A 24,013-nucleotide genomic window follows, 5' to 3' on the forward strand; every position below is an offset into this window, starting at 1 on the left:
GGTTGTGGACTTCCTGTGGTATAACCTCAACTTGCAAAGGTGAACGATGCGTCGGTATCGCAAAGGAGTAGGGGTGGGTAGGGTGGGATTGTTATTCTGTTATTGACAGAACACAAGTGCTCTGTTGTGTTCCCTACCACATTGTTGTAAAAGCCTTATAAAGATAATGAGCAAAGAAATATATTTAGCACATTTTCTAGTGTTTTTTGTGTTATGTGCCTTTTATCACCACGATATTCGCCACTTTTTGATCAAAATGCTGTGAGGATTCCGCACTACTGGGAATTTGTATTCTTCAGCAAAAACAATGAAAATAGTAGTTTAGAAAATCAACAGCGCGCGCTGTGTGAGAACCAAATTTCTCGAAGTTTGATCAAGGTTTTTCGTAGGTTTTTCGTCTCTTTCGCTTCAAGTGAACCTGCAAGGATTGTGAGAATGACGAATCCCGTGGAATGTCCCTGATTTACTATCGCTTTATAAAGCGAGATTACGCGCAAGCGTTGTAGAAATATTGTAGGTAGGTTTGTTTTTTTTTGAACGGAAGTTAAAAACTTACCGCTACCTTTAATGAATAATTAATGAGACAAGTTAACACCTAGATAGAGTATTTTTCATTCCGTTTTTGTTTGCTAACTTTTGATCACAAAGTGAGCTCCTGTCAAATTGTAGCGCGCGAGCCTTCAACCTTTTGCTCATGTTCTCGCCGCAGCCAATGATTACACAGCGATAACTCTCCCTCAACCAATCAAGGGCAAGCAAATTGAAAGCCATAATTGAAAATGTCGCTCACATCAATCATTTGGCGACGAAAGCGGTACACACGGCACAAGATTCTAAAAACAAATATCTTTACGGGTTTAGAACATCACAACAGCTAGAGATTCCCGCTGCAGTTGGCTTACTTGATTGGCATGGCTGCTAAAGCAGTTGAATGGGTTCGCGGTAATGATGGATGAATCTGGCACTGCTATCGAGACTGAAGGGCTTTTCTCCAAGCGCTCGTCCAGTAATATTCTCTCAGACCCACGAATTCTTGAGCATCTGAGAATCGTCGCGGAGGAAGCTCAAAGTTTGGACAAGGAGCAGGATGCCGAGTCCGAGTTTGCAGTTACTAAGCGCGAGCTGTCTGACAAAATCACAGCTTATAACAAAAGAAATCAACTTGGAGCATTCCGTATTTTGCTCAAAGAGGTAGCACCTACTAAACGCGATAATTTCACGTGAATAGCCACTAACTGTAGTACCATGTCTTACCAGTTTGTATTTTCTGCTAAAGTTTGAACTGTGAGTTCTCTTTAATAACCCCTCTTGAGTCTGCGAGCGGTCTTGGGTTATTACTGTCAAAATCTATAATAATAGTAACTCACCCAAAATTGAATATAGTTTAAAACCTTTGAAAAGTGATTTCTTTTGGTTAATAGATGTACGCACCTAGTCTCAAACTAGCCAGGATTTGCTCTCGAGTCTGTGTTTTGGTCTAATTCGTGATAATCGGTGTGAATGGCGGGCTACATGCGAGACTTTTACTAACTTTTCGTCTGTTGACAGGACCTCAGTTTCGACGGAGCGCTGAGATTTTACTTTGAAGATGGAAATGAGAAATTGACCAAAGCCGTTCGCTTGACAAATCAAACACTAGTCTCTGAGCTTCTACCTACGCTAATCGAGAAATTCAAGCCAGATCTAGACCAAGCATCTCTTGTGAAGAAAGCAAAATTATACGAAGTTCACGATGAACTGGAGGACAGAGCAGGTAGGTCGCCTGCGCGTATACTAATAAGATACCACCAAGATATCTTAATATCAAACTAGATCACACTACTACCTAAGGTTATACTTGAGATCTATTGCGAAGAACTTGCTACTCTGTTGATTATTGCTGTGAAGTATTCACCCGTTACTTGATTTATTGTTTACTTTGCCTCCATTCTTTCCATAACTCGGTTGAAAAGGTTGACAAGAAAACTCTTAAGTAGTGAAACAAATCAAATATCACGTCTGAAGAGTAATTATTCGTCTTCCTGTATAGTTAGTATTAAGGCGCTATCAGCAATATGAGATAAAGAGTTTTAAAAACATTCTTATGGCGTCCAAAGCACTCAAACGTTTGGTGTGATGATGCAATTCCTTCAGACTGTCCCTTCTCCGGTTATCACGGCTAGCAAAACCTCAATTATGAGGAAGCGGGAAGATCGGTGATAAACGCACATAGAAGAAAACACGGATATCGGTAGCGCGTTTTAGGTTTTATCATAGGTTTTATCAGTTGTAGATCGGTATCATTTTTGTTGATTTTCTGGTTTATACACTCCAGAGACGCTGTTTTGGTCTAGTTATACAAATTGATATTCTTTTCGTACGACATAAACATTTCATATCTCAACAAGCATTGTTTTACAGTTCTTTAGCCTAAACAATACTTATAACACCAAACATAAAAGAGAGATCAAGGAAACCTTGAACCATGAAATTGGTGCTTAGTATCGCCCGAGTGGAGAAGCTGATATAAATAACAACGGTGGTTTTCCGCAGATACATTTTACCCCGTTAATTTACATGCCGATCCAGTGGCCTCGTTCCGTCGCGCGCCATGGGCTTCCAAATTTTCGAAAACAAAAATATATCCGAGTAATAGCGATTGTGATTATTTCAGTTTTTTTAATATTTTTTTGTATTCTCGTGCAAGTTCTTTCACCCATCCTTCTTACCTCCATGGTTCTTTCACAAATTGTGCCATCAGCCGAGCTCTTTTGTCTCCCTTCTCGTTCTACTTCACGAGGGCGTGCACTTAATAGTGAAGCGAAAAAAATAACCCCAACCACTACAAATACAAGCTTTTCCTTTCAAGATTATACGTGGTAGCGTGACTGTTCGTGTATGGGGGCGCGTATTCGTGTATGAGGGTGTGTGTTCGTGTATGGGGGTGTGTATTTGTGTATGGGTGTGTGTGTCCGTGTATGAGGGTTCGTGTTCGTGTATGGGGGTGTGTGTTCGTGTATGTGGGTGTGTGTTTGTGTATGACTGTGTGTGTTCGTGTGTGTGGGTGCGTGTTTGTGTATGGGGTGTGTGTTCGTGTATGGGGGTGTGTGTTCGTGTATGGGGGTGTGTGTTCGTGTATGGGTGTGTGTGTTCGTGTATGGGGGTGTGTGTTCGTGTATGGGGGTGTGTGTTCGTGTATGGGGGTGTGTGTTCGTGTATGGGGGTGTGTGTTCGTGTATGGGGGTGTGTGTTCGTGTATGGGTGTGTGTGTTCGTGTATAAGGGTGCGTGTTCGTGTATGGGGGTGTGTGTGGTGCGTATTCGTGTATGAGGGTGCGTACTCATGTATAAGGGTGCGTGTACGTGTATGAGGGTGCGTGTACGTGTATGAGGCTGCGTGTTCGTGTATGGGGGTGTGTGTTTTTTATATGAGGGTGTGTGTTCGTGTATGAGGGTGCGTGTACATGTATGAGGGTGCGTGTACGTGTATGAGGGTGCGTGTTCGTGTTTGGGGGTGCGTGTTCGTGTTTGGGGGTGTGTGTACGTGTATGAGGCTGAGTGTACGTGTTTGAGGCTGAGTGTACGTGTATGAGGCTGAGTGTACGTGGATGAGGCTGTGTGTACGTGTATGAGGGTGCGTGTACGTGTATGAGGGTGCGTGTACGTGTATGAGGGTGCGTGTACGTGTATGAGGGTGCGTGTTCGTGTTTGGGGGTGTGTGTTCGTAGGCTGCGTGTTCATGCATAGGTATTACCTCCCCGATCATATCAGTTGCGGGGTCGTGATACTGACATCTTGACACATGTATGTTTTAGCGGATGAAATATGTCTAGATCCTTCCGACAACCCACTCGACATCGCACTTAATGCTAAACGAACTCCACGGTTCGTCTTACGGCTAGAGTACGACCGCTCTCCGAACAACTCCGAGTCTCCGCCGATCAACACTGCTCGGCAAATCGAAACCTATCGGAACAATGTGAGCTCATCACCAGTCAGTGTGCGGAGCACTGAGAGCGAACACAGTAATAAGGCAAGTCCACGGTTTGCGATATCACCAAGCAGAGACTCTCCTACCTCCCCTCCCCTCCGCCCTGGCAGCTCAGGAAGTGACAAGAGTCGTAGCACTCCTCGGTCAGCGCTAGGGATGTTTTTCGATGGTGTCAGCGGTAATTCAAGCCAGCAAGATCGCAGTGCGCATGCTTATAGGGCCGTTCGTGGCAAACGACAGAGAAAGCGTTCTTTTGGGTCGCTACTGAAGCTCAAGAAAAGCGCTTCCAACAAGAAAACGCAAGAGCTCTCCACAAATACCCTGGCGCCTGGGGTTCTAAAGGTGTTCGGTGATCACGTGTGCCCGGGGTCAAACTACAAGAGTGTGCGCGCTACAGAGTTAACAACGGCCGTCGATATTGTCCGGGAGGCGCTCGAGAGGTATTCGCTGAAAATGGAACCTTCCGAATACGTGCTTTGTGATGTTATAGGTTATTTTAAGGGTTCCGACGGCTCTACGAAAATAAGTTCCGAGCTCGATACGAGTGAGGGTGACTCGGAGCATTGGGTGACGGAGTACGCCCGAGTGATCGGCGACAAGGAGAAACCGCTGGTTTTGCAGCAGCTATGGAAACCGATCACAGGCTTCTCTCGCAGGTAATGCCCGATTCATAGGTCACGCTCCTGCCTCCTAACTGTTTGATTAGGCACCAGAACTGTTCAACGTCTGAATCAATTATAATCGGCACGCCATAATTTAGTTTTCACGCACTTAGCAATAAGCCAAATCAAATACAATTTGTTTAACAGATACCCCGCATCAAGTCAATTTTCACTACTTTGCAACTTATTGAGCCCAACTAATTTAGTACCACATCTGAATCAATGTCGATAACCACCTGCGCATCTAGTTTGCGTATTTTTCCTCTCAGTTTCGTTTACTATTATTTCAATATATTCTTAGGAAGAATATCAAGAATCGTGTTCTTCATGCTTGATTCCAACTCATGATATTCAACAAAGTTTTACATTTTTCAGATTCGAGCTACGTAAGAAACTAGAGACGGAGAAGTCGTCGTTCTTTCAGCCTCGCATGTCGGTTGCCGTGGTGAAAGCTGCGTCCACACGTGAGGTAAACATTCCTAGCAGCGTACAGGAAGTACGCATGCCAGACCCACCCCCCGCAGCCGTTAACCATTTCCAGAGCTTCTGCTCGGATGCGTCCACCCGGCCGTCCGTAGTAGTGTCTCCCTTCCTGCCCCCCACAGACACGCCCTTTCTTCTACTCCTCCGTGGCTACGGTATCGAGGACGACTTCCTCTACCATCGGCTTGATGAGCAAATGGCAGTTATAGGCGCAAGCCCGCGTGTCATTTGCCAGCACGGTAACCGTGGTGACCAGCATCCAGACATTTCATTGGTTGCGCCTGATGTCCTGCCGCACCACTGCATCTTGAGTAAAAAAGTCGAGACAAGCGGAAATGTGGACATGGATGAATGTGAAGTAAACTTTGTGGTGTACCTCGAGCCCTACAAAGACGCTCTAATACGCGTGAATGGCATGTCCGTCGTTACTCCGATAAAGCTCACTCCCGGGGACTTGGTCTCCCTGGGCGAGTATTATGTGTTCATGTTTAAAGACCCGACGCATACTCTTGACAAAGAGCTGAAACTGCATTGGCTAGACGTATTACAAAAAAGTCACGCGCTACATAAAGATGGCGATTATTCTGTGGTGAATGGGGATGATCAAACAGACAAGATACGATTTCCTTACAAAGTTGCTGACGAGGAGCGAATGCTGCAAGTGGTCATGGGACTGGTGGATGAGGACGACATTTACCCGTTAACACCCGCCTACCTTCTTTTACTGGCAGTCAAACACTCGGCTACGCATCACACGGATACTCAGACGCGGCAGCTTTTGCTGAGAATCGCCAACGCTATACAGACCATCGTGTGGGTTAGTAGAACCATCCTAATATCCATCCACATCATTGTTTGGGCAGTTAATTAGCACTCCTAATTACTGTAGCCACTCCAATGTGCATTAAAGCCAGGCGATCCGATTTGCGTGACGCGTGGTTTTGTAGGCTATGCAAACCCCATGCATGTGAATTTAATCCGTTTGAATCATGCTGAAATTTTTAAATGGATTAAAATCTATCCTACAATAAAATCGACTCGATTATATTTCTACGATATCAAACAATGCTGGGTAAGTTATATTTTTCAAAATTATGGGAGTTCTAAACATTCAAAACAAAAACAAAACAACAGTGTTACGCAAGTCGGATTCACGGACTTTAAGGTAAGCCTAAAGGCCGTCAAGTCCCGTATTGGATAGAGCTGGTCTGTAGGGAGGTAGCGAAACAAATATTTAGGGTTATACAGCTCTCCTATCCTTCCGCCTGAATCTACAATGCTTCTTTACCTACTTTACAAAAGACGCGCCATCAATGATGCGCATACAGTAGCATGCAGACAATAGACATTTATTTATTTTATTTATATTACAGGAGAAGACAAGTGATATGTCTAACACTATCGACAAGTAAGTCGACACTCCTGACACCCCTGTTATAGGGCATCAACAGAAAGAGTACCCCGGTATACAGGAAGGACAGCTAGTATACCAGACACCCCAGTAAATTGGACTCCCAAAAAAAACCCTATATACAGGACAGTTAGTATACCAGACACCCCAGTAAATTGGACACCCCAAAAAAAACCCTATATAAAGGACAGCTAGTATACCAGACACCCCAGTAAATAGGACTTCTAGGTATAACGAATACCTCACCTCGGTTTAACAGCTACCTTGTATAGTAGACATCCCGCTATAACGAACGAATAGTATAGTAGACATCCCGCTATAACGAACACATAGTATAGTAGACATCCCGCTATAACGGATACATAGTATAGTAGACATCCCGCTATAACGAACACATAGTATAGTAGACATCCCGCTATAACGGATACATAGTATAGTAGACATCCCGCTATAACGAACGCATAGTATAGTAGACATCCCGCTATAACGAACACATAGTATAGTAGACATCCCGCTATAACGGATACATAGTATAGTAGACATCCCGCTATAACGAACGCATAGTATAGTAGACGTCCCGCTATAACGAACGCATAGTATAGTAGACATCCCGCTATAACGAACGCATAGTATAGTAGACATCCCGCTATAACGAACACATAGTATAGTAGACATCCCGCTATAACGGATACATAGTATAGTAGACATCCCGCTATAACGAACGCATAGTATAGTAGACGTCCCGCTATAACGAACACATAGTATAGTAGACATCCCGCTATAACGAACACATAGTATAGTAGACATCCCGCTATAACGGACACCTACTATCTCTCTGATCTCTCTGTCACGCTAGGGACACGGCACCGTCAAAGGCGCTTCTTGAGCTATTGCCGCAGCTCCGCCCTGTCATCTGCTGGATGGCTAACTGTCTTGAGATGCTGCATTACCTCCAGGCCAACCTGTCACGGTATCTAGGCAACGCATCACACCTCTCGGGCGGCGAGGAGGCGCTGTTATCTGCAGATGAGGAGATGTTGATTTGCCTGGAAGAGGTTGTCATGTACAGCTTCCAACAGACCGTTTATCACCTCACCAAGGTACTGACGGTAACTTTTGTTCCACGCGTTAAGTGGATGATATAGATTGGGCTTGTTATTTTGTCCGTCCTTAAAGTTATCAGAAAATTCACTCTTTTGTTCTAATGCCCTGAGTCCGACTAGCTTGACGTTTGGTTTTCGTGGGCTATAAAACCCTATGCCAATGAGATGTTCGCCACAGTAGGGAGTTCGCTTGAATCACCGGGAATAGCAATCCATCCTGAAATATAAAAAAAAATGCTCGAATCTCAGCCTGAACCACCAAATAACACAGGGAAGGCTTCCTTTTTGTTGATAAAGTTTGATAAAAATTTGAATAACCAAAATAAAAACAAAACATTATGGCACGCAAGTCACTTATTTGTATTCCAGGTGCTGTACGTGGCGTTACCTGTGATCCTGGACACGAATCCATTCCAGTTTGAAGACGATGATGACCAGGCAGGAAAGCACCCCCAAGAGGTGGATATGGTGGTCGGTATATTCAACTCCACGCACTTTCTGTTACGCGGGTGTGGTGTGCATGAGGACATATCCCGCCAACTCTTTGCGTATCTTTTCTTCTTTGCCAATGCGTCGCTATTCAATACTCTTATGGAACGAGGCGCGGGGGGAAAGTTTTACCGCTGGGCTAAAGGTGCGCAGATTCGTGGTAACTTGGACGCACTGGAAGCGTGGGCGTCTCAGGTTGGACTGCAAGACGAATACGTGCATTATCTACAAAGGCTGTCGACGGCGGTAGATTTGCTCGCAACTCCAAAAGTACAGCTGCTGCAAGTAAGAACAAGTTCAAAACATCATATAGAGTGTTTCCTTTGGCTCTACAAGCGTACCTATGATTTGTGATTCTTGTTTTTGTGTGTGGCAGGCAGACTGGCAGACTATTCGCCGTGATTTCCCAGCGTTAAACGCAGCACAAGTACAGCAGATACTCGGGGAGTACCAGCTTGGAGGTGGAAAGACACGCCCTAGGGGCTGGTTCCCACCTCCGGAGGAAGTAGAGCCGGCACTCAGAACCGGTTAGTACGGATCGCCACCTAGTGATGTCATACACTTGTTGACAGTGATGGGCTAAGACTAGCTTTGATTATATCATTTGAGGAATTCCCTTTCTATGTGGAAATATCTAAGCTAACCGTAACCACTAAAATACAATGAAGTCATATCAAGGTGGTTCTTTTCTATTGACCCTTACCTTGCTTATAGCGGACATTCTGCTGAGTTTTGTTGACCACCCTCCACTTTCCCTGCCGACCGATGGCTACTGCCTCGATATGGAGGATAGCCCGGACAGTCCGGACTTTGACCGTCACTTGGCCGTCGTCATGGAAACCCTGGGAATGGGTATGTGTTTCTTGTCCAGTCAAATTAAAGTTTTGACCCTAAACTAATTGCAACCAAAGCTTTTTAAGCTGAGTATAACTCATTGAGCGTTTCTTTATAATATATCAAAAATCCCATAAAATCGAAGTTTAGGTAAAGGCTCGAAAATTATTTTTTAATTTCCACTACAAAGCTTGGATGAGAAACCACAGGAAGCCCGAATATTGGAAAATATAAATAATATATGTGATGGTGTTTTTTTACTGTACCAGCGTGGAAACAATTGCTAGAATAGCTCTAAAACCTTCCCCCGAGCGGTCGCGGGCCCGCAGGTGAAACGATTACATCAGGAACCTCATGGTCATCCTCCTGGGAGTCCAGGGGCGAGCTTATTAACCCTTCTGTCCTCCGTCATTCAAGCTCACGGAAATACAGCATTGAGCTGTTAGAAGTCGTCGACGAGAGTTGCCACAATATTAAAAACCGCAGATAGCTGGCAGATATTTGAATATATTTAGGAAACCTCAAGAACAACACAATGTATCATGGGAAGGTGTGACTTGCGGTTTTTTTGTGTGATAACAGGTCACGTGACAACAAGGAATTGGAAGCGTCACAGAAGGTAAATAACGACCATTACGCTTTGTTTGATACCTCACCTAAGATAAATAACGACCATTACGCTTTGTTTGATACCTCACCTACGATAAATAACGACCACTAGGCTTTGTTAGATACTTTACCTAAGGTAAATAACGACCACTACGCTTTGTTTGATACCTCACCTAAGGTAAATAACGACCATTACGCTTTGTTTGATACCTCACCTAAGATAAATAACGACCACTAGGCTTATAGATACCTCACCTAAGGTAAATAACGACCACTAGGCTTTGTTAGATACTTTACCTAAGGTAAATAACGACCATTACGCTTTGTTTGATACCTCACCTAAGATAAATAACGACCACTAGGCTTATAGATACCTCACCTAAGGTAAATAACGACCACTACGCTTTGTTAGATACTTTACCTAAGGTAAATAACGACCATTAAGCTTTGTTTGATACCTCACCTAAGATAAATAACGACCACTAGGCTTATAGATACCTCACCTAAGGTAAATAACGACCACTACGCTTTGTTAGATACTTTACCTAAGGTAAATAACGACCATTACGCTTTGTTTGATACCTCACCTAAGATATATAACGACCACTAGGCTTATAGATACCTCACCTAAGGTAAATAACGACCACTACGCTTTGTTAGATACTTTACCTAAGGTAAATAACGACCATTACGCTTTGTTTGATACCTCACCTAAGATAAATAACGACCACTAGGCTTATAGATACCTCACCTAAGGTAAATAACGACCACTACGCTTTGTTAGATACTTTACCTAAGGTAAATAACGACCATTACGCTTTGTATGATACCTCACCTAAGATAAATAACGACCACTAGGCTTATAGATACCTCACCTAAGGTAAATAACGACCACTACGCTTTGTTTGATACCTCACCTAAGATAAATAACGACCACTAGGCTTATAGATACCTCACCTAAGGTAAATAACGACCACTAGGCTTATAGATACCTCACCTAAGGTAAATAACGACCACTACGCTTTGTTTGATACCTCACCTAAGATAAATAACGACCACTAGGCTTATAGATACCTCACCTAAGGTAAATAACGACCACTAGGCTTTGTTAGATACTTTACTTAAGGTAAATAACGACCATTACGCTTTGTTTGATACCTCACCTAAGATAAATAACGACCACTAGGCTTATAGATACCTCACCTAAGGTAAATAACGACCACTAGGCTTTGTTAGATACTTTACCTAAGGTAAATAACGACCACTACGCTTTGTTTGATACCTCACCTAAGGTAAATAACAACCACAAGGCTTTGTTTGATACATCACCTAAGGTAAATAACGACCACAAGGCTTTATTTGATACCTCACCTAAGGTAAATAACGACCACTAGTGTAGTGGTCGTTATTTACCTTAGGTAAAGTATCTAACAAAGCCTAGTGGTCGTTATTTACCTTAGGTGAGGTATCTATAAGCCTAGTGGTCGTTATTTATCTTAGGTGAGGTATCTAACAAAGCCACGTGATGCGTGACGTCATCGATGACGTCATTTTAAGAGAAGTCATGCCTTTATTCATATCTCCTAAACGAAACATCATATGACAACCAAACTCGGTAGGTGTCATGTAGGTGTCAAGGAGGATGCAACAATATGGTCACATGTTGTGTGACTTTATCAGTGACGTCACTTCAAGCAAAAACGTGATTAAAAGCAAAAACATCGTGTGACAACAGAATTCGGTAGGTGTGATGTATGTTTCAAGTGGGATGCAATGAGATGGTCACCTGACGTCAATAAAAGGTGTGATGTATGTTTCAAGTGGGATGCCATGAGATGGTCACCTGACGTCAATAAATTAAAACTACGGAAATTTATTGACGATTACGTCAATAAATTAAAACTACCCTTACGCCGAAACATCGTATGACAACAAACGTGTTATGTATCATGTAGATGTGGGGGGAAGGGAGTATTACAAGTTGGTCGCGGGATCTGTGAAATCGTTGACGTCGTCAAAAACATAAATATAATAATTTAAAATTTAATAAAATTTGATCGTTTGGAGCTCCGCTTTTAGGCAATGCCTAAATCTATATATTAGATCAGAAAATAAAGGCCTTTAGCTTGATGATTTGAGGCAATGCTCTGTGCTTTCAGATACCAAAAGACCGACACGGAAGCTGTAATTAGCTCGCCCCAGGACTCCCAGGAGGATGACCATGAGGCTCCTGATGTCATCGTTTCGCCTGCGAACCCGCGACCGCTCGGCGGTACAGATCAGCCTTGCTTAAAAACTGGCAGAACAAAAGGTAGAATAATATGAATTATTTGATGTACTATAGTCTGCTTAGTGGCTCAGACTAGATATTCTGTGGAGCCTCCCTGTGACTAGATCTTTTGAGAGCCTTTATTAAAAGGCCACCCTCTAGACCGAACCAAAGTGGTCGCTTAATGTAGCCTGGCTCTTAATGGTCACTTAATAGAAGTTGTTAGGGGTTGGTCGCTTAATGTAGCCTGGCTCTTAATGGTCACTTAATAGAAGTTGTTAGGGGTTGGTCGCTTAATGTAGCCTGGCTCTTAATGGTCACTTAATAGAAGTTGTTAGGGGTTGGTCGCTTAATGTAGCCTGGCTCTTAATGGTCACTTAATAGAAGTTGTTAGGGGTTGGTCGCTTAATGTAGCCTGGCTCTTAATGGTCACTTAATAGAAGTTGTTAGGGGTTGGTCGCTTAATGTAGCCTGGCTCTTAATGGTCACTTATTAGAAGTTGTTAGGGGTTGAGTGCTTAAAGTAGCCTGGCTCTAGATGGTCACTTAATAGAAGTTGTTAGGGGCTGGCTGCTTAATGGATGTTTCCAAATTTTCCTGCTCTCTTGCAGCTGAAATCTCCAACAAATACTTACATGAAACAGACGCAGGAATGTCTTCCCCTGTGCGTGCCACAAACGGCCGTAGTTCGGCTGTATCCGAAAGATCTCCGAATGTCACCTCCCACAAGGACCATAGTTCGGCTTTATCCGAAATATCTCCGAATATCACGTCACAGAAGAGCCATACTTCGGCTGATTCGACGCCGGCGAGGTCTCCTCCTGGTAGCATCAATGGATCTCCTGGAAGATCAGGGTCAATGACGTCATCGGTATCCAGTCTCTCGAGTAGCGGGACGCGGGACGGTATACGGGACGACAATCATAATGTAGCGTCGAGGGTAGCGCAGAAGGAGAACGACGATGGCAGTAAATGGGTCGAGGTGAACGGATCGGCGGGCAGTGACACACCCAGTGGTTTATCAGTGTTACCATTTGAAGACGATAACAAAGTAGGTTACCTCACGTTTGTCTAATTTGCCACTTTCCAGATCTTTCTTTGACATTATCAGTTTGCAATCAAATTAAACGCATAGAGACCTCGGGTTAAATCCAAAGTTATCCAGTGCTCACGACTCTACTTATTACTGTTAACAGCGTGGATCAGTCTGACATGTCAATGTACGGAATTAGCGCTGTATTTTATGAATTGTTACCGTTTTTCCAGGATAGCGGCAGCCAATCAATTGACGCAACTCCGATCATGGACCAGCTCTTCAAGATTCAGCGGGGTGCTCACGTGACAGGAAGTGACGTAGAGTACAAGCTAGAAGGCATGCGTGCTGGGGATGATACTCAAGATGACGTATTTATTGTCGAGCTGCATAGGACTGAATCAAGCATCGGTTTGGGTCTCATTGATGGGCTGGTAAGATGCAACCTTATAATGATTTCTGGATGTTGGTAATTGGTGTTGGGTGTTGGTAATGGGTGTTGGGTGTTGGTGATGGGTGTTGGGTGTTGGTAATGGGTGTTGGGTGTTGGTGATGGGTGTTGATAATGGGTGTTGGGTGTTGATAATGGGTGTTGGATGTTGGTAATGGGTGTTGGGTGTTGGTAATGGGTGTTGGTAATGGGTGTTGGGTGTTGGTAATGGGTCTTGGTAATGGGTGTTGGGTGTTGGTAATGGGTGTTGGGTGTTGGTAATGGTAAGATGGCACATGCATTTGAATACTATGCGTCCTTATAATTATTTTTGGGTGTTGGTAATGGGTGTTGGGTGTTGGTGATGGGTGTTGGTAATGGGTGTTGGGTGTTGGTAATGGGTGTTGGGTGTTGGTAATGGGTGTTGGGTGTTGGTAATGGCTGTTGGGTGTTGGTGATGGGTGTTGGGTGTTGTTAATGGGTGTTGGGTGTTGGTAATGGCTGTTGGGTGTTGGTGATGGGTGTTGGGTGTTGTTAATGGGTGTTGGGTGTTGGTAATGGGTGTTGGGTGTTGGTAATGGTTGTTGGGTGTTGGTAATGGGTGTTGGGTGTTGGTAATGGGTGTTGGGTGTTGGTAATGGGTGCTGGGTGTTGGTAATGGGTGTTGGGTGTTGTTAATGGGTGTTGGGTGTTGGTAATGGGTGTTGGGTGTTGGTAATGGGTGTTGGGTGTTGGTAATGGGTGTTGGGTGTTGGTAATGGGTGTTGGGTGTTGGTAATGGGTGTTGGGTGTTGGTAATGGGTGTTGGGTGTTGGTAATAGGTGTTGGGTGTTGGTAATGGCTGTTGGATGTTGGTAATGGGTGTTAGTGATGGGTGTTGGGTGTTGGTAATGGGTGTTGGGTGTTGGTAATGGGTGTTGGGTGTTGGTAATGGGTGTTGGGTGTTGGTAATGGGTGTTGGGTGTTGTTTATGGGTGTTGAGTGTTGGTAATGGGTGTTGGGTGTTGGTAATGGGTGTTAAGTGCTGGTAATGGGTGTTGGGTGTTGGTAATGGGTGTTGGGTGCTGGTAATGGGTGTTGGTAATGGGTGTTGGGTGTTGGTAATGGGTGTTGGGTGTTGGTAATGGGTGTTGGGTGTTGGTAATGGCTGTTGGGTGTTGGTGATGGGTGTTGGGTGTTGTTAATGGGTGTTGGGTGTTGGTAATGGTAAGATGGCACATGCATTTGAATACTATGCGTCCTTATAATTATTTTTGGGTGTTGGTAATGGGTGTTGGGTGTTGGTAATGGTAAGATGGCACATGCATTTGAATACTATGCGTCCTTATAATTATTTTTGGGTGTTGGTAATGGGTGTTGGGTGTTGGTAATGGGTGTTGGGTGTTGGTAATGGTAAGATGGCACATGCATTTGAATACTATGCGTCCTTATAATTATTTTTGGGTGTTGGTAATGGGTGTTGGGTGTTGGTAATGGGTATTGGTAATGGGTGTTGGGTGTTGGTAATGGGTGTTGGGTGTTGGTAATGGGTGTTGGGTGTTGGTAATGGGTGTTGGGTGTTGGTAATGGGTATTGGTAATGGGTGTTGGGTGTTGGTAATGGGTGTTGGGTGTTGGTAATGGGTGTTGGGTGTTGGTAATGGGTGTTGGGTGTTGGTAATGGGTGTTGGGTGTTGTTAATAGGTGTTGGTAATGGGTGTTGGTAATGGTTGTTGGGTGTTGGTAATGGGTGTTGGGTGTTGGTAATGGGTGTTGGGTGTTGGTAATGGGTGTTGAGTGTTGGTACTGGGTGTTGAGTGTTGGTAATGGGTGTTGTTAATGGGTGTTGGGTGTTGGTAATGGTTGTTGGGTGTTGGTAATGGGTGTTGGGTGTTGGTAATGGGTGCTGGGTGTTGGTAATGGGTGTTGGGTGTTGGTAATGGGTGTTGGGTGTTGGTAATGGGTGTTGGGTGTTGGTAATTGGTGTTGGGTGTTGGTAATGGGTGTTGGGTGTTGGTAATGGGTGCTGGGTGTTGGTAATGGGTGTTGGGTGTTGGTAATGGGTGATTGTGATGGGTGTTGGGTGTTGGTAATGGGTGTTGGGTATGGGTGTTGGGTGTTGGTAATGGGTGTTGGGTGTTGGTAATGGGTGTTGGTAATGGTAAGATGGCACATGCATTTGAATACTATGCGTCCTTATAATTATTTTTGGGTTTTGGTAATGGGTGTTGGTGATGGGTAATGGGTGTTGTTAATGAGTGTTGGGTGTTGGTAATGGGTGTTGGGTGTTGGTAATGGGTGCTGGGTGTTGGTAATGGCTTTTGGGTGTTGGTGATGGGTGTTGGGTGTTGCTAATGGGTGTTGGGTGTTGGTAATAGGTGTTGGGTGTTGGTAATGGCTGTTGGGTGTTGCTGATGGGTGTTGGGTGTTGTTAATAGGTGTTGGGTGTTGGTAATGGGTGTTGGGTGTTGGTAGTGGGTGTTGGTAATGGGTGTTGGGTGTTGGTAATGGGTGTTGGGTGTTGGTAATGGGTGCTGGGTGTTGGTAATGGGTGTTGGGTGTTGGTAATGGGTGTTGGGTGTTGGTAATGGGTGTTGGGTGTTGGTAATGGTAAGATGGCACATGCATTTGAATACTATGCGTCCTTATAATTATTTTTGGGTGTTGGTAATGGGTGTTGGGTGTTGGTAATGGTAAGATGGCACATGCATTTGAATACTATGCGTCCTTATAATTATTTTTGGGTGTTGGTAATGGGTGTTGGGTGTTGGTAATGGGTGTTGGGTGTTGGTAATGGTAAGATGGCACATGCATTTGAATACTATGCGTCCTTATAATTATTTTTGGGTGTTGGTAATGGGTGTTGGGTGTTGGTAATGGGTATTGGTAATGGGTGTTGGGTGTTGGTAATGGGTGTTGGGTGTTGGTAATGGGTGTTGGGTGTTGGTAATGGGTGTTGGGTGTTGGTAATGGGTGTTGGGTGTTGGTAATGGGTGTTGGGTGTTGGTAATGGGTGTTGGGTGTTGGTAATGGGTGTTGGGTGTTGGTAATGGGTGTTGGGTGTTGGGTGTTGGTAATGGGTGTTGGGTGTTGGTAATGGGTGTTGGGTGTTGGTAATGGGTGTTGGGTGTTGGTAATGGGTGTTGGGTGTTGGGTGTTGGTAATGGGTGCTGGGTGTTGGTAATGGGTGTTGGGTGTTGGTGATGGGTGTTGGTAATGGTAATGGTTTATTTATCGCTATTGCAGCAAAGGCTGAATTACAGCGCGGTCAGGATATAAGAGCTTCGGTTTTACATAGTGGATGTCGCTTAATGTCTTGAGATAGATTAGGGCTTAAGCAAACGTACGAAAAACGCCAAAACCCACCGAGCGCTATTTTGAGTCACCACAGGCTTCCCAACTTGTCATTTGCAACCAATATGTTACAAGCGCTAATTATCAATTTCGAACGACAACCTAGGACTTATATGACAAGATAAATGTTGGAGGGTTTAAAATCTAATTTTATTTGAGTTTTTTCTCTCTCTAAAACCCCAATTGTATGGGGTTTGAGTCCTGTTTCCAAGCTCGGGAGCCGTGTGTTCTCCCAATAACCATGGCAACAATTTATCCGCCATTTTGGATTGCATTATCAGCAGATAGCGACTTATCGGGCCCTCCTGATCTCTGCTAACTTTATCTGCTACTTTATCAGATGATAACTTTATCAGCTGTTTCAGGAACCAAATTTATCTGCGGATAGATTTATCTTAGGATAAAGTGCATATTTGTCTACGGACAACTGCTAACTGAGCTTTCAGGAACCGGCCCCAGAGGGTTAGGCTTTATACTATGCATGAAGCGTTAGCCATTCTGGAATCTTCTGGAATCTATTGAAGCCAGCCACAGTGCCTCTTGATATTTAACTTTAGGTAGCACTATAACCAAAGCGCGCTTTTGTGCGGTTACAAGGGCATTACTTATAACAGATAGTCGCACAATAAATTCTAACCATATCCGGCAAATCTAACCATATTCTAACCATATCCACGCCGCATTAAAACCCTGAAAACATCAATGTGAAACGTTCAGACCATGTTTTGTTGTCCAACAGTACACTCCACTGAGGTCACCAGGAATTTATGTGAAGACTTTGGTGCCAGGAGGCCCCGCCATGAAGGTCAGCTGCCCCGCCCTTGCTTGGCACAGTTGCCCTATCTGTGTTGCCATGACATATCCAGTTGCCCTATCTGTGCTGCCGTGATATATCCAGTTGCCCCACCTGAGCTTGCGTGACATATCCATTTGGTCCACCTGAGCTTCCGTGACATGCTCAGTTACCCCACCTGTGTCTCCGTGACATATTCGCTTTCCACACGTGTTCTTGTGTGACATACCCAATTGCCCCACGTATGTGTATGACATATACAAAATTTAGCGGGGAGAGGGAGAAAGAAACGTTTTTGTCGCGTGACATGTTTTGGCACGCAGTGAAAACGAGCCCCATCGATGCACAACTTGACGCAACAATGATGAGCGGAAAAGTTGATGGGTTGTTATGCCTCGCCTTTCGATCTTTCTTATAAATGTCTGTGAAAACCATTGTTTCAGGATGGTCGTCTGCGCCTTGGAGATCGCATTCTCGCAGTTAATGGTACAAGCCTCGTTGGCGCTGACTATCAAAGGTATATAAGCAAAGCAATCATCACTTATAATGATTACTATCATCACTGTTATCATCTTTATTACCATCATACCGCTACCATAATCGTGATCATATAATCTGGTTTTGTATTAATTACATTGTAACATATTCGTGGCATATAATCTGGTTTTGTATTAATTACATTGTTACATATTTGTGGCATATAATCTGGTTTTGTATTAATTACATTGTAACATATTCGTGGCACATAATCTATTTTCTATCCAGTGCGATGCAGCACATCCGTCAAGCTGGCCAGCACTTGTCTTTCCTTGTTGCCAAATCCGACATTCACGTTGCTATGAAGATCACTGCATCTAGTTGCTAGCGGCATCTACTTGGAATTGAGATTTATCGCATCTAGTTGCTAGCGGCATCTACGTAGAAATGAGACTCATTGCATCCAGTTGCTAGCGGCATCTACGTGGAAATGAGATTTATCGCATCCAGTTGCTAGCGGCATCAACGTGGAAATGAGATTCATCGCATCCAGTTGCTAGCGGCATCTACGTGAAAATAAGACTCATTGCATCTAGTTTTGGAAATGCAAATTGCAAGGTCCGTTCATCTAAACGATAGCTCTGTTTGCATGAAATTGAAAATCTCGGCATCTTTATTAAAACACCGTAACGAAAGGAAGATGCCTTTATATAAGACACAGTGTCCAAATGTGTACGAAACAATAAAAGTAATTGGTATTGATTTTTTAAATGCTTTTTACATAGTCCCCTGTACAGGCAAATACAGTTTATAGAAATATATATATATATATAATACTAGATTATTAGCTCACGTCGTTTGTGGTAATTTGGTGACAACACAAAGAAAACACAGGTTACTGGCTCAGGCCCGTACCCAGTCGGGGGGTTCACCCCCCCCCCCCCCTCCCCCCACTATAAAGCATAAGCTATAAAGCATAAGCTAGATCACTCTCGTATGTCATGAATCCAAAAGTCAGACTTTTTTGTAGCCCAAATCCGACAATAAACGACCCGTGGAGATACTGCAAAGGCATAAAAAAAGGCATAAAAAAGCAGCGAAACGACAAATCACTATTTTTTTTTTGCCTGCATAATATATCCACATTCAAAAGAAGGTTTTAGTAATTTTATAATATCGCCTGTGCAGGATTCAAAACGAAAGAAACCATCTCATTCAACGATAAAATTCGGTAAGAAAACGACGTGTCATTGAATCACGCAAAGTCTTCATACTGCCCTCAAAAATTCAGAAAATGTTTTCAATGAAGGTTGAACACATCCAAGATGCTGAGAGTACATAAAAATGTCCTTATACATCCTTTTTTCATTTTGATGTCATGACACACCAAGGACAGTATAAGTAATTATTAATATTACAAAAAAATTAAAGGTAAAAAATGCGCTATCAGCAAAGTCACCATCTGACTGAAGGTTACAATAGGGAAAAATGATCAGGGTTACATTCGAGAAATTTTTCCCGAAGGTAACCTCCAAAAGGTTACAATCGATAATTTTTTTCCGAGTGTAACATCCTAAAGGTTACAATGGGGAAAATAAAAGATTATACTCCGGAAAAAAAGAACTACAGTCGAACCTCTATTAAGCGGTCACCCTCGGGACTTAGCTTAGTGACCGCTTAATAGAGGTTTCGCTATTTTCGCCCCTAAATTAGCGTAAATCGGGCTGTCATTATACGTAAGAACTTTTTACAACAGTAACAATCATGTTAGCCCTAAGACGGGGCCTAGTGCATTCTAATTTGATCCAAAAATGTTTGAAATCGCCTAGTCAGTTTGTTCTTGCCTATACGGCTCTGTGGCTTTGCCCAATTCTATGGGCATGAGCTACTTTCGCTGGCGTTATGTAAAGTAAATGAGTGCGTTAAGGTGATGTTACACGCGTCGTTTCCGTCGATATCCGTCATTTAGCGTTTGCGCGATTTTGGAAGTCGAATCAAAAACACGCAGTGCGTTGCCGAACCCAAAAACTCACAAGTCTGACCCAGTTGCATTCATTCGGGGATACCATGAATACATGACTGAGTGGGAACCAGCACTAGAAGATGTTTACAAACTCATGCGGGAACCAACTAACATAAAGGACCCGAATGCTGTTGCAATCGTAAGAGAAAAAGCCGACAAAACGGTGATGGATGGAGACGGTCACCCGAATACTCTAGTTGACGATTACGAAGTTATCAGGCATATTCCCAAACTGATGTCAACGTGGGTTACCAAATATCTCAAGAGACCTACGAACTGTGAGAAAGTCGTAGTCAAAGGGGAGTGGGTGAACAGAGGTGGTGGCTATGGACTCGAGATTCCTTGTGAATACATATTTGAAGGTGACAGTTTTTCTTATAGCTGGCTAAAGCGGAAATTGGTAATTGAGGAATTTGATGCGACTGATCCGCACAAGACCACACAGGTCTCACAAGACGATTAGCCATAGTAATTAGATTAGACAGTTAAAAATATGACGTGCACTTTCTGTTGTCATGCTGGCAAATATTGATGATGACCGTTTAATAGAGGTGAAAAACAATAAAATCAACCAATTTGGACCCTCCTTTGGTGACCGCGTCCGCTTAATAGAGGTGACCGCTCAATAGAGGTCAAATTTACAGTAAACATAAGGGGGAAAATTCGGGACTTTGGTAAATGACCGTTGAATAGAGGGCCGCTTAATAGAGGTTCGACTGTGCTCTGCGTTAGAATCTAAAGAATCAAGTTATGTAAGGAATATAGTTATTTTCTTGTGTGCATAAAATATATACAGGACACTGAACAAAGCATGAACACATCAAAGATGCTGAGAGTACATAAAAATGTCCCTATACCTTCTTTTTATGTCATGACACACCAAGAACAGTATAATTAAGTATCGATATTTAAAAAAAAAAATAAAGAAAAAAAAAATACGCTATCAGCGAGAATCAAACCCGGGTCGCTGCGTTAGTAGTCAAGTGCCCGCAACGAAAGACTAACGTGGCATTGCTAAAGGGAATTGTAATGAAAATTACTTTTAATACTATTGGTATCGTAAACTATCCCAAGCAAAGTCACCATCGGACTGGAGGTTACATTCGGGAAAAGCTTCAGGGTTACATTCGGGAATTTGTTTTACGAGTGTAACCTCCAAAAGGTTATTTTTTTTTCCGAATGTAAATTCCAAAAAGTAACATTAGGAATAATAAAACAGTATACTCGGAAAAAAAGGTATATCAATCTATGGAGCGCTATGCTCTATGTTAGAATCTACTTAATCAAGTTATCCAAGGAATCTAGTTAGTTCTTGTGTGCATAAAATAAGTACAGGATCCTGAACAAAGCATGAGCACATCAAAGATGCTGAGAGTACATAAAAATGTCCCTATACCTTCTTTTTATGTCATGACACACCAAGAACAGTATAATTAAGTATCGATATTTAAAAAAAAAATAAAGAAAAAAAATAGGCTATCAGCGGGAATCGAACCCGGGTAGCTGCGTTAGTAGTCAAGTGCCCGCAACGAAAGACTAACGTGGCATTGCTGAAGGGAATTGTAATAAAAATTACTTTTAATACTATTGGTATCGTAAACTATCCCAAGCAAAGTCACCATCGGACTGGAGGTTACATTCGGGAAAAGCTCAGGGTTACATTCGGGAATTTGTTTTACGAGTGTAACCTCCAAAAGGTTATTTTTTTTCCGAATGTAAATTCCAAAAAGTAACATTAGGAAAAATAAAACAGTATACTCGGAAAAAAAGGTATATCAATCTATCGAGCGCTATGCTCTATGTTAGAATCTACTTAATCAAGTTATCCAAGGAATCTAGTTAGTTCTTGTGTGCATAAAATATGTACAGGATCCTGAACAAAGCATGAGCACATCAAAGATGCTGAGAGTACATAAAAATGTCCCTATACCTTCTTTTTATGTCATGACACACCAAGAACAGTATAATTAAGTATCGATATTTAAAAAAAAAATAAAGAAAAAAAACATAGGCTATCAGCGGGAATCGAACCCGGGTCGCTGCGTTAGTAGTCAAGTGCCCGCAACGAAAGACTAACGTGGCATTGCTGAAGGGAATTGTAATGAAAATTACTTTTAATACTATTGGTATCGTAAACTATCCCAAGCAAAGTCACCATCGGACTGGAGGTTACATTCGGGAAAAGCTTCAGGGTTGCATTCGGGAATTTGTTTTACGAGTGTAACCTCCAAAAGGTTACAATCGATAATTTTTTTTCCGAATGTAAATTCCAAAAAGTAACATTAGGAAAAATAAAACAGTATACTCGGAAAAAAAGGTATATCAATCTATCGAGCGCTATGCTCTATGTTAGAATCTACTTAATCAAGTTATCCAAGGAATCTAGTTAGTTCTTGTGTGCATAAAATATGTACAGGATCCTGAAAAAAGCATGAGCACATCAAAGATGCTGAGAGTACATAAAAATGTCCCTATACCTTCTTTTTATGTCATGACACACCAAGAACAGTATAATTAAGTATCGATATTTAAAAAAAAAAAATAAAGAAAAAAAACATAGGCTATCAGCGGGAATCGAACCCGGGTCGCTGGGTTAGTAGTCAAGTGCCCGCAACGAAAGACTAACGTGGCATTGCTGAAGGGAATTGTAATGAAAATTACTTTTAATACTATTGGTATCGTAAACTATCCCAAGCAAAGTCACCATCGGACTGGAGGTTACATTCGGGAAAAGCTTCAGGGTTACATTCGGGAATTTGTTTTACGAGTGTAACCTCCAAAAGGTTATTTTTTTTCCGAATGTAAATTCCAAAAAATAACATTAGGAAAAATAAAACAGTATACTCGGAAAAAAAGGTATATCAATCTATCGAGCGCTATGCTCTATGTTAGAATCTACTTAATCAAGTTATCCAAGGAATCTAGTTAGTTCTTGTGTGCATAAAATATGTACAGGATCCTGAACAAAGCATGAGCACATCAAAGATGCTGAGAGTACATAAAAATGTCCCTATACCTTCTTTTTATGTCATGACACACCAAGAACAGTATAATTAAGTATCGATATTTAAAAAAAAAATAAAGAAAAAAAACATAGGCTATCAGCGGGAATCGAACCCGGGTCGCTGCGTTAGTAGTCAAGTGCCCGCAACGAAAGACTAACGTGGCATTGCTGAAGGGAATTGTAATGAAAATTACTTTTAATACTATTGGTATCGTAAACTATCCCAAGCAAAGTCACCATCGGACTGGAGGTTACATTCGGGAAAAGCTTCAGGGTTGCATTCGGGAATTTGTTTTACGAGTGTAACCTCCAAAAGGTTACAATCGATAATTTTTTTTCCGAATGTAAATTCCAAAAAGTAACATTAGGAAAAATAAAACAGTATACTCGGAAAAAAAGGTATATCAATCTATCGAGCGCTATGCTCTATGTTAGAATCTACTTAATCAAGTTATCCAAGGAATCTAGTTAGTTCTTGTGTGCATAAAATATGTACAGGATCCTGAAAAAAGCATGAGCACATCAAAGATGCTGAGAGTACATAAAAATGTCCCTATACCTTCTTTTTATGTCATGACACACCAAGAACAGTATAATTAAGTATCGATATTTAAAAAAAAAAAATAAAGAAAAAAAACATAGGCTATCAGCGGGAATCGAACCCGGGTCGCTGGGTTAGTAGTCAAGTGCCCGCAACGAAAGACTAACGTGGCATTGCTGAAGGGAATTGTAATGAAAATTACTTTTAATACTATTGGTATCGTAAACTATCCCAAGCAAAGTCACCATCGGACTGGAGGTTACATTCGGGAAAAGCTTCAGGGTTACATTCGGGAATTTGTTTTACGAGTGTAACCTCCAAAAGGTTATTTTTTTTCCGAATGTAAATTCCAAAAAATAACATTAGGAAAAATAAAACAGTATACTCGGAAAAAAAGGTATATCAATCTATCGAGCGCTATGCTCTATGTTAGAATCTACTTAATCAAGTTATCCAAGGAATCTAGTTAGTTCTTGTGTGCATAAAATATGTACAGGATCCTGAACAAAGCATGAGCACATCAAAGATGCTGAGAGTACATAAAAATGTCCC

General features: G+C 42.5%; 1 protein-coding gene across 1 annotated transcript; it reads left to right on the forward strand.

Annotated features, from left to right (window-relative positions):
• Positions 1–763: 763 nt before the first annotated feature.
• LOC5501025 (ras-associating and dilute domain-containing protein) lies at positions 764–18,655 on the forward strand. Its single transcript, XM_048720025.1, has 16 exons — positions 764–1,191; positions 1,549–1,753; positions 3,794–4,625; positions 5,007–5,931; positions 6,488–6,522; positions 7,382–7,625; positions 7,998–8,402; positions 8,494–8,644; positions 8,832–8,969; positions 9,534–9,570; positions 11,720–11,871; positions 12,440–12,879; positions 13,095–13,295; positions 17,363–17,428; positions 17,860–17,933; positions 18,182–18,655. The coding sequence occupies exons 1-16, from the start codon at positions 946–948 to the stop codon at positions 18,279–18,281; spliced, it is 4,251 nt and encodes a 1,416-aa protein (XP_048575982.1). The 5' UTR covers positions 764–945; the 3' UTR covers positions 18,282–18,655.
• Positions 18,656–24,013: the final 5,358 nt, after the last annotated feature.

Source organism: Nematostella vectensis, chromosome 12 (assembly GCF_932526225.1).
Source record: "Nematostella vectensis chromosome 12, jaNemVect1.1, whole genome shotgun sequence".
In the NCBI taxonomy this organism is placed as follows: domain Eukaryota; kingdom Metazoa; phylum Cnidaria; class Anthozoa; order Actiniaria; family Edwardsiidae; genus Nematostella; species Nematostella vectensis.